Below are 12,208 nucleotides of genomic sequence, written 5' to 3'. Positions count from 1 at the left end.
CTGCAGCTTCTACTAGATAGCCAATTCTATGGTGTGCCTAACCCCATTTCACATGCCAAAGCATACATAGGAATAGGCAGGAAGTTTCACAATGAGTTATATTCTCCTGCCACCCGTAAGCATTCTTATTTTCCTACTTGCCAGGGTACAAAGCATCCATGCCATTGGTGGGCTTGCAAGTGATTTTGTAGAAAGACTGGCAATAGCCTCCTTCCAGCTACCAGCGGTAAGAGTGAGCACCCATCACAGGGGGCATGAGTAAGAGCCAGTCCTCACTCAGTTAGAGACTGAACAGTTCAGACACAGAGATTCAGGATCGGAAGGGAGGACACCAGATAGGAGCATGCCTTGCCAAGACCCCATGAAAGAATCACCTTGGTGCAACAACAGCCACTTAAGACTGGTTAAAGCAGGAACAGATCCCAGCCCCCAACATCCCTGACCTTTTGCCATGCTGGCTAAGGCCAATGTGAATACAACTTCTGAAGGGCTACAAGTTTCCCATATGGGCTGAAGATGGAAAGATATAGCCATTAGAGTTTTGCAGGATGGACGGACACACAGCTGTGAGTTTTTGAAGGGTGAATAAGACTGACCAAGTAGGACACTGGTGAAATCATCTTGGTGGACAGTTGTCCTCTCTGGGAATCTGAGGCAGAAAAAGCAGTTGTGTTATCTGCACTCTGCGTGTGTATTTATAAACAGAAATAAACAATCACTACCAAGTCTCCAGTGCTCACTCTCATCTTGGGATGGAAATCTGTCCAATATGCTTCTCTCAGTTTCTCATTTTTCCAGTTTTGTGTTCTGTTCACTTTTCTGTATCAGTCATCATCTTCTTACTTTAAGTCCTCATGTAAATCCTTAGTTTGTAAGTCCTAATGCAAGCCCTTAGTTTGCATTTCTCTTCATACACATTCTTGTTTACAATCTTATCTGATGTAGACATTTGTGCAAGCTATTTTCCTTAAAGGTATGCATCTTTTTGTTATTCTCCTGAATAAATGCACCTTTACAACACATTTTCACCTAAAACACATTTTGGGGGGCTTCAGAACCAAATTGCACAATTTGAAGAATGCAGATATTGAAGAACAGCTGCACTTTGGCTTGCATACCATTTTGAAAAGTGTTCAGGCAGGTTCATGTTCAAATGCAATTTGAGCTAAATTTATTCTGCATCTAAAAGGAAACTAAACGCTGCAGCATCAACCTCTGAATTTTCACACAGTGAGGAGAGGTTGAAGTTAGCAATGCAGAAGGCCTTCCTATATGCTTCACCAGGCAGATTTTAAAAGCAAGTCATAAGAGCAACTTAAGAAAAAACGAAGCTTAGACGCAAGAAAATAAGTTTTACTTTTGTGAAAGGGGAGTGCTTGGAAAACGAACAACAACTTCAATAAATCATATTTCAGTGGGTACACAGTAGCAGAGATACAGAAAGCTTCTCTATACAGAGCAGATAGTTGCCAATGAAGAAGGCAGCCACCACAGGGAGCCATTTAGAGGGGGCATTGTGCTGCTATTTGTGCAGACATGACCATCCCTGTGTCTGATCCGTCTTGCAGTCAATCATTCTAGCATTCTATACTTTTGCTCTCTGCAAACTCCCAAATCTCTTCATTGTTGGCTTTCACTGTGTAAGAGTGAAATAAGATGTTTCCTTTGCAGAAGCAAAAACCTTACTTTCTGAAAGGCATTAAGCTAGATCTCAATTGTTTGAGGAATTTAAGCTTCTAGTGCTAACGTATTTGGCAATGCTGGTTTAGCATTTTGGTCCATGACATTGCACAACCTTAACTTGTGTTGTGCTTTAAATCGTGCCACTATCAATATGTCTAGGTTAAATCACCTAACATAATTTATACACTTTCTTGAGCTTACAGGAAATGCATTCACGGCCTGGAATCTGATGCAACTAATGGGCTGTTTATTACCGTAATCCACAGCCCACAGCAACAGTAGCAATACCTAAAGTATGAAACCAAATGGCATTGTACACCTTACTACTGCATAATAAGCAAATGCTCTTCACAACTATTACATCTTGCATTTGAGCTGCCACAGATAAATACCAAGTGATATTGCTGGTGGTTCCCTCATTGCCCATTACTGCAGCTCTTGTGTTAAACATGTGAATAAGAATTCAGTCCTCAAAAAAAACCAATGCAATTGTGATGTCCTCATTTTGGTGCAATCATTCTGGCTGCAAACAGCACTCATTTCATTATATATTGTATAAGTCTTTGTTCCCACTGAAGACCTAAAAAGAACATTTCATGCCAGAATTACCATCTCTTCCATCTATACTTTTCCTCTCATTGCTAGGATAACTAGTTCTAAGGAGTACTTCCCTATACAACCTATGTCCAGGCTATCTGAAAGACCACATTCCCTCATACAAATCTGCCCAGGCTCTGCAATCTTCAGGGGAGGCTCTTCTCTCAGTCCCACCACCGTCACAGGGATGCTTGGTAGGGACACGGGAGAGGGTCTTCTCAGTGGCTGCTCCCAGACTTTGGAACTCCCTTCCAAGAGAAATTAGAAAGGCTCCCTTCTTCTTGTCCTTCCGCTGGCAGGACAACAAAAAGCCTGTTCTTATTCCAACAGGCTTTGGGGAACTGATTGTTACTAATGAAATAGTTGGTGCTGTGATGTTTTTATTGTAATGATCATTAGGTTTTAATAGATCTTATATACATAATGCACGCACACACAAACATAGTTTAATTGCTTTTTAATGATTGCTTCCCAGTGTTTCAACAATACAGGTGCAGCAGCACCGAATGTTTTTCTAGGAACATGTCTCAAGACATACAGAAAACATCTGGTACTGTTTGCACCTTTTCCTGGGCGCAACTGCTCATATGAGCTGATAAGGGCTCCACTCACAAGTTTATGCTTGAGAGAGGTCAATACCTTACTAAAGCGGTACTAACTTCCTTTGAACATCTGTCCAGATATTATGCAGAATGCTGCAGAGAGTCAGCTAAATTAGCAGCAGTATATATATATCTACATGGTGTTGCACTCATTACTAATTAGATCAGATTGTCCTGTTAAACTGGCTGTTAGGCTAACTGGCTAAAATAGCTTTCTAACACAAAGGGATTTCGACTAGCAAAACTATTAACTGTAAGAACAGATGAAACAATCTGCTGCCCCAACTTTTTTTTTTTAACATACTTCAGAGAAGGAGAACTATAAGATCACTAAACAAAGGAGAAAGGCTGACATTCAAATATATATATATATGTTTTTGCCAAAATCCAGAAAATTGTGTGTTGAAGTATCCTGCTCACCTCCAACAATTATTTCTAGTTTTATACAAATAAAACTCTTGAGATGTCAGGTCATCTGACAGTTCCAGGTGGGAAGAAACAAGCAAGGAAAGACATAAATCCAACAAGACTTTAGCAAAGTGCCATTAACTTAGTTTCAGTTACAACAGGGAGATCTCATGCAACGGATTCTGGCTGCAGATTTGTGATTGCTTGATGAGCTTCCATTAATTTGTTTTTTATTTAACCTTTCAAAACAAGTAGTTTCTCAAGGCAACTTAACAGTTACTATCTTAGCTGTAAGATATGAAACCAATATCTAAAAATGTACCACTTAAACCAGCATAAACCATTCCTGAGCAGACCAATGAAATCATACTGAAATTTAAAACAGAGCAACAACTGTTTAAAAATCTAACTTGCTTCAACAAGAAGCAAATTAAAACAAATATCTTTAGAAGCAACCAGAGAGAGAGAGAGCAAAACTTTTATATCCTACAGTACTTTTCTTTTTTGAACCCAGAGCAGCCTTGGATTGGGACTCTGAGCTCAACTGGGGGCTTTCCCTCAGTTTATCCTTCCTCCTGTGGCCCCTTTTTCTACTCAAGAGTTGTCCCCTTCCACAAGCTGCTTCTCTTCACAGTGCAAAAGATGCAGCCTCGAGACAGGAGGAACAGGAAATGGTCATGCTTCAAAACTGATCCATTTATTACAGCTTTCACCAACTTGAATCAGGATGATGTATATATTAGCACGCATTTCAGAATACAAGGAAAGCAACCATGCATAACTCTCACTCTTGTCAACAGGAATTAACTAGTTGCTATTCACTGGCAAGAACTGAAGAAACGTATGTCTCCGATGGGAGGCAGCAATTGTACAGGGCCATTTATAAATGCCTCTGAAAGAAAGACACCTCTCCATTATTTGTTAGCAAACATCCATTGCTTTGGCAGAAGGAGCATTTATGTCTTGGTTTCCTTTCCCTAAGAACTGGGAAATTACAAGGAGAATTTCTGCATGTTCGGTTTCCTTGAAGTTGAGTGTTATTATTACTATATTATAATCTGTTTACAAACTTTCCTGCTTAGAAAGAACAAGGAAACTGCAAGTACAACCAACATCCTATGTCTTTCAGTCAATTGCACAGTGGTTGTGAGCACTCCAAATCTGGCAACAAGCAAAGAGATAAAATGACAGCTACCAAACATGCTTACTTTGAGCAAATGTGTGTAGACTAAGGAGTCTCAGCAACCAAAATAAAGGAAAAGAACTGTAACCTTCTGAGCCGAAGTGGACTGTGCATTTATGCAATTTCCCCACTCAAAAGTTTACACTTTTAAACACTTAAATTACACCGGCCTGCCTTATCCGATGAATAAAAAACACAGGGTGGAGACAGTCACAGCTCTTACTTGCTACCTCTCCTTGATATGTGATTGCATTTTAGTGTCTGAAAGAGCCCTGTGATAAACTTTAATTTACCAGTGCACCAGTTTGTGGGGAATACGCCATTTGAAGCTCATGTATACTTTTTTTTTAGCAAAGATGTCATTCTTTCATCTGAAATGGGACTCCTGGAAAAATAAGGATCACAGAGATAACAGCAGTTTGACCTACAATGAAGATGGTATTGATTTTGCCTAAAAGGGGAATACAGTCAACAAATGGTTGGTAAATGACTGACAAAACCTGTTAAAGTGAGAAACAGGGACACAAGTTATAGTCCAAAGATGATAAAAGGGAGAGCAGACAAGTAAAACATGAAACTGTTAAATAAGGAAAATTATGAAAGTATTCAACCACCATAACTGAAGAGACATGCTGTCAAATACCTGAAATTCTTGATATATAACAGGGGGATAAATTAGTAGTATGCCATAAATCTCAATTTCTCTTGGGAGAAGACTAGGCACAATGTAATAAAGGTGTTGTGCCATTTTTGACATTTAGGATTTGACAAGCAAACGACATAGCACCTTCATGTTCAAGAGCAACCAAGCGAGTAAAGCAGTGAATACTTAATTTTCCCTTAGGAGATATTGGCAGTCTTATTCTCTACTTAAAATTTAAGAAAACATTTGCCCAAGCTGAAATTTGCGCAACATTATCATGAGACCACTACTCAATGGTGTGCGTATTTCCATTTGCAGATAAATTTCCACTACTGGTGTTCAAAAGGAGATTTGCATTTAAATACTTTGATGGCAATCTGGAGGGTAAGAGAGAAACCAATGGCTGCCAGTTACAAGAAAGGAGATTCAGACTAAACATCAGAAAGGTCTTTCTAAGAGCTGTTCAACAGTGGAATGGACTCCCTGGGCAGGTGGTAGGCTCTCCTTCATTGGAGATTTTTAAGTGGAGATTGGATAGTCATCTTTCATGGATGCTTTAGTTGAGATCCCTGCATTACATGGGGTTAGACTAGATAACCCTCAGGGTCCCTTCCAGCTCTACAATTCTGTGATACTATAAATGCTTACATGCCACTTAAATCAAATAGCAGTGGGCATGATTACAACTTTACTTAATATAAGAAAGCATAACGGTTTAAAGTGGTACTGACAATATGTGAAACTTCCTGCAGAGTTTTACTCTTTAGTACAGATGTAATTTATTAAAAGTTCAAGCTAAAATTTTTTGAATGACTTCTATCAGACAATGGGAAGAAGCAAGTTATCATGTTAAAACACAAGAGAAAGCGTGCATGAGAGAGAGCTCACCCACTGACTCAAAGCTAAGATCCTTCCTTACTGGTGAAAGATACACGTTTTCTCCTCTCAGCAATTTAAAGAGTTGCCCTAATCTTTTATTTATTTATTTTGTCAACCGATAAAGAGTTGCCCTAATCTATAGAGTGCAGCAAATATATGAATTCTCCACCCTTCTATACTGATTTCTCCACTTTGAAACGACCGCTCCACTTTCACATTCATTCAGAGGACAGCATGAATAAACTGTCCAAAAATGCATATAAAAATATTCACAGTATACAATGGACTACAGCTAGAGAAGGGACTACAGACAGAGATACATTATGTTCCAGGAATACAATGTTCAGTATCAATTTTTGTGTAGCTATTGTGAGGACTTCACAACTGAATGAATCTTGAACAGAATGGATCTTTAAAGTGATATAATTTACATTTATTTTAATTCTTCAATGGCACGATCCAATCAGGAATGAAAAAGAGTTAATAGCATGGTCAAGTCACCTCAACGCATAAAATACAGTTAATACACAAGTTGTCCACGTCAAGAAGTCTAGAGCTTCTCTTCATTTCCTCCCAGTTTATTCAAGATACCTTGCATAACACTGATTGAATGGGTTAATTATTGGAACAGCAGAAATATCTATGAGGAGCTCCCCAGAGACAACAGAGCACAATAAATGCAGTTAAGTGAGAACATTTCAAGTTGAGCAGTACATGAATGCGAATAAAGTACAGCATTAAACCAACAGATGTTTGACGTATATTACTTTGTTAGAAACATTTAAGGAACTTTAAACAGAAATGGAAAAGCAAGCAGCATAGATGGATGGGTTTCTTGAAATTTTCCAATAATTTTGCCAATAAAGCTATAAACCAATGCACACCTACCTGAGAGAAGTCCCACTGAATAACCATGTATAGAATTGAACTTAAACATATGGCTTAGAGAACCAGAAAACCTTGATGTGGGCAACTACCTGATCAACAGCATCTTTTGAGGTATGTATTTTCCGTGGTTAGTTGCTACAGGAATAAGCATGACCTTTATTCAGTCTTGCATGCATTATGGAGTTTTCGAACAAGCTTTCTCTTCATTCTCACAGGGTACCATCCAGCCCAATGTTATCATTTTATAAGTCTTACTAAATTCAACTTTAAATTGCTCGATTTTGCTGGAATTGTGTTAGTGGAGTACAAGTTATCATATTCTTTGCTTTTTAAACCCTATGTTGGGTATCTTTAAAAAATGGAAATAGCGACTTGTGGCAAATATTTAAAGGATATTTTTGTAATAACCTTCCCTTCTTTAATGTGCAGCTCCCTTTTGAAGAATCGTGTTATTAACTCTAACATATTGAAAACTTTTTATTACAACATTAAGAGGCTACTACTATTTGGTAAAACTTTTGTTTAAAAAAAATGTTTGCAGCCCCATTGGGACTGATCCCTCATTTTTGCAGTATAGTAATATACTGCAGGTGACAGAATGAGGGCACATTAATAGAAACCAGAAGACACTGCACAAGTCTAACTCAGGGCAAAGCCACCTGGTCAAGAGAAGAAATGCAGAGAGGCTTGGTTATAAAACTGCACCAAGAGCTCACGTAATTCTAAAGAAGAAAGTGCCTCTTTCAAGTCTGTCTGTTGAGCAGCTCCTTGGGTTGCCTACAGCAAAAACAGTATCTGCCTAAGCCTATCTTCCCTCATCCTCAATGAGGCCTTGTCACAGAAGCTTGCATCTTCAGATTGCTCTCTTAAGCAAATGGGACAAAGATATGAGTTTTTGCTTTTCGTTCTGCATCTTCTCATTCTGTTCAATCCTTACTGTTGAAATGGCCTCATTCTGTCACCTGCACTACTGTGGTGGCGGCAGCCTCCTTCTCCATCCTTTATCTGCTCATTTTGTAATTCTGTTTCGTTCAGTCTTGGACCCATGGAATACTAATGAAGGATCCATTGAAGTATGCAAGAGTGTGTCATTCTTCTTCCACTACCCCAATGACACCATTCCTGCCATATCCCCTCTAATACTCAGAGTCTCACTTCCTCTTCATAAAGCAAACCCATTTCACAGGCAATTATTGTGCTTGGCCTCAAGGGCCAGATACCTCCTGACAAGCAAGGATGGCCTTGGAACTTACTAGGTCAGAAGATATTCCAGAAAGCAGGACAATGACTAACCATTTATTAAATTATACCTTTTATTTGTTTTTAATAAACCTTTGTTGTTTTGCAATGGTTAGACTAGGACCAAGGAGACCAAAGTTAAAACCCCATTCAGCCACGAAACACACTAGATGATCATGGGTTAGTCAGTGTCAGTCAACATTATCTACCTCCATGGTTATGTTGAAGAGAAAATAAAGGGGAGAGGAGCCAACTATGCTGTTGTGAGTTCCTTGGCAGAAAGACAGAATATAAATGTAGTAAATATATAAATGGTACCGCTACATTGAAAGACCCCCAAAAGGTTTTTTTTAAGCCTAAATACTGAAGGTACGGAATCACAAAATAATATTTATCCTATCCCAAGTACTCTTTCTATATTAATGGCAAAACTAATAAAGGAAAATTATGTATTTTGCTGATACTCTCTCCCATTCTTTAAAGTCATGTATTTCAACTAGCAATTCAGTCTTGGCTTCATGCACTGCCTGTTAATGCTTTGAATAAACTCACACTGCAGCATAAACTTAACATTCTATTTACGGGGGACATTATCTTCAGACCAGCTAACTGAACTTCATGATACTTTACTGCCCATACTTTTGAAAAAACAATCCCTCAGGATCTTTTCCAGCACACCTAGTTTGAAAGCTCTTTCTGGATGCTGTGTCAACCAAGAGGATTGGCAATAATTTGCTAACAGCTACAGTATACCCTGTTTTTTGCTCTATAAGACTCACTTTTTGCTCTATAAGACTCACTAAGGGGAAATGTGTGTGCGTCTTACGGAGCAAATGCAGGCTGTGCAGCTATCCCAGAAGGCAGAACAGCAAGAGGGATTGCTGCTTTTGCTGCGCTTTTGCTGTTCTGGCTTCTGGGATTCGGAATATTTTTGTTTTGTTTTCCTTCTCCAAAAATTAGGTGCGTCTTATGGTCTGGTGCATCTTATAGAGCGAAAACTACGGTAACTAAGACAAATAAGGAGGTTTATTCCATTATTGCAAAACTATCTTGTTCTCTTTCCTAGCATTTTCTATGGGATGCATGTTTTTTTTAAAAAAAAAAAAAAGTCTGACCACATAATCTACCATTTCTTTTTGATCAACACTTACAATAGGTGCCAAATTCTACTGGCAAAGAGGCACATGATGCTCATACACAAGTGTCAAAATGTCCAGAATGTCTGTAGTTGAATCAAACCTACTTCTAGGTAAATGAAGGTAAACCATGATTCTTTTAAGAAGTTTAAATTTATGTGAAGTTGCTGAGACCACAAAAGATTCTTGGCCTGTATGCACACTTCCTTGGAGGAGAATCCCATTCCATCTTTCTCATGAGCAAAAACATCCATTAGCTACACAAAGCTTAGCATTTTTAGGTATTTATTTTCAGGTCCGTAAAAATATTTAAAGTCACAAAGGTAAGAAATTTTACCCTTTTAAAGAAAAGAAAAAGCACCCACAAATTCATAAGCATTTTATACAGACTTTGCATGTACTTAAGATATATTCAGCATCACACCTTCCCAGTTCTGAGAATGCTGAAACCCAGCACTGAGACTGGTACGGATAAGGTAACAATGCACAAATAAGGCCATTCAACACCTTTTTGAAAGCCCTATAGTTTATTCTCCACTAGCAAACAACACAGTCCCAAACAATATACATGGGTACTTATCTAAAATCCCTGGTAGAGGACAAGGATCCTTAGATCACATTAAGGGTAGCAAAATTCTGTGCAGTTGCCATAAAACTTAGGAAACAAGCTATGCTATCATAATGATTAAGGCCCTAAATGATAATTTTAGGTTATATGACAGTGACTAAGTTTTAATGTATGTATTTTTAAACTGTTGCTATATCTGTATTGCCCCTGTTATACCTAATTGCAAATTCAAATGTATCCCTATCATGTTTTATGACTTCCTTGATATTGTATGTGGGCTGGAACTGGTCTGTGACCGAAGTAATAAAAATTCATTCAATTCATTCATACAGTATATGGGTACTGTATACCCCAATGCAGATGCTGCTTGAGTAGCCTATATACAAACTGAAGCTGTCTTTGCAAGTTCACTTAATTCCAACCAAGTCCCTGACACAGCCCGATTTATGGCCAGCTAATCTGAGCATCCCACCCTCAATAGTCTTCTCAAAGTAATGCCACACACAACAGCAGACACCAAGAGGCAGAGTTGTGCTTGTAAGGCTGTAGGAAACAGTTCCAGAGTGAACTATAGCAGAAATGCTTCAGCTGGGATCAAGTGGCTTTTGTTTAGGAGCGCCTGACACCCAGAGAAATCAGTCCGCCGGTACTCTAGGAGAAGTCGGGCCCCCTTTTCATCCCTGTGCCAGGCATGGGTCTATTATATTGTCAAGATTTTGAGATGAGCGCGTCTTTGACCAGTGGAACACTCAGTTTCTGAATGCTGCTTTGCGATACCGGTTGCAAACAGCCAATTGGTAAGCAATGATTTAGAAAAAGAAACAAAAAAACTGTGTAGATCGTATAAACTTTTGATGGTGGTTGCAACCTCGCCAGCTTCATAACGGAACTCCCCCAGCAACCCACCTATTGCTCAGATATATGCAGCATAGCCCGGCTGCCCTTGGCCTGCGGAAGGAGGAAAGCGGCGGAAGGGAGAATGGTTAACTGCCAAGAAATCCAACTACGTCGAGCTCCTCTGCCCTCGCAGACCGAACTGCCTGAAGACAAGGGAGTTGTCCGAGAAAGTGGCTCAAAAGATGACGCTTCCTGATTTTGCTAGCTGGGGGTGGGAGCGAGAGGGATCGACGCCGGCAGCCCTAGCGCTGTGTCTCGGGGCAAATGGTGCTTCTCCCCCCCGCCCCCACACACAGACACTTCTTCCTCTCGCACTCGCTCGGGGCCAGTGGCGTAGCGTGGGGGGTGCAGGGGAGGCCAGCCGCACCGGGCGCAACATCTGGGGGTTAGGGGGGCGCAAATCCACGGGTTAGGGGGCGCAAATTACTTGCCTTGCCCCGGGTGCTGACAACCCACGCTACGCCACTGCTCGGGGCAAGACCGCGGAGGGAAAGCCGAGCAAAGACAAGCAAACCCCGTCGAGTAGTAGTAGTAGTAGTAGTAGTAGTAGCAGCCAAGCTGCAACCCGGCCAAGCGCCCTCGGTTATAGCGCTCAGCCCCTCCTCGCCTTCGCCCCGCGCCCTCCTCCCCGACACGACTCACCCGCCTCGAGGGAGTCGCTCCGCCGGTGACTAAGAGCAAAGCCAGAGTGAAGCTTTTCCAGGGAGCAGCCGGCGCCGACGACGGAGGCATGTCTCTGCCGCCGGAGTTGCCCCAAGAAGCGCAAGCCCCGGCAGCCGCCTCGGCCAGAGCAAGCGCAGAGGCAGGCAGGGGCGAGAGGCCACCTCAGGCGCGCGACGAGGAGAGCGCGAGAGCGCCCAGCGGCGGAGTTGGAGTGAAGTTTGGCGCGCGGGCTTGGCGGCATTTGTAAGCTGGGCGAGGGGGCCGCCTCGGCGCGGAGCTCAGCCCCCGCGCGCGCCTCGCCAGCCAATCGCGTCCAGACGCAGGACGCGCCCCCAGCCGGAGTTCGGACGGCCAGGAAATGCGGCACAGCCGCGAGGCGCCCCCTGCGCGGCTGCCCTGGCGGGCAAACGCCTCACAAGCGCGCGTCCCTCGCCGCCACGTGATCGCAGACGCTGCCCCGGGCTTGTTACTTCGCGCTACCCGTCCTTTTCCCGCGGGGTGGATCATCGTGCCATGGCTACCCCTTGGGCACCGAAAACAAGGTGTTTCCCCGCCGCTGGCTTTTCGCCTCGGAAAAAGCTTTCCATCTGCTCGTTGGTTCTCGAGATCGCGGAGACCCGGGAGGAAGTGCGACCTTGGGACCCACGTGCCCCGTTTTGGGTTGTACTTTTAGGCGCGATTGGAAAGAGTGCAGCCTTGCTGGGAAGCAGGGTCCGTTTCTCCTGCTAATCTGACAGTGCCGCTTGGGTCACACGGTCAACCGCTGCCTGCTTCTTCTGAGTAGACCTACAGAGGATTGCCACTACTGTATAAGGGATCTGG

General features: G+C 42.0%; 1 protein-coding gene across 1 annotated transcript in view; it reads right to left on the bottom strand.

Moving 5' to 3' along the window:
- Positions 1-11,922, bottom strand: part of GLP1R (glucagon like peptide 1 receptor) — a 97,493-nt gene extending 85,571 nt beyond the window's left edge. The window contains exon 1 of the mRNA XM_083732580.1: positions 11,366-11,922. Within this exon, the coding sequence (XP_083588706.1) occupies positions 11,366-11,455 (90 nt within the window). The 5' untranslated portion in view covers positions 11,456-11,922. The remainder of the gene's footprint in view (positions 1-11,365) is intronic.
- Between the last annotated feature and the right edge of the window lie 286 nt (positions 11,923-12,208).

Source organism: Podarcis gaigeae (genome assembly GCF_964106915.1).
Source record: "Podarcis gaigeae genome assembly, chromosome: 3".
In the NCBI taxonomy this organism is placed as follows: Eukaryota; Metazoa; Chordata; class Lepidosauria; order Squamata; family Lacertidae; genus Podarcis; species Podarcis gaigeae.
The sequence above is the reverse complement of the archived record's forward strand: the minus strand, read 5'-3'. Positions and strand labels throughout refer to the sequence as shown.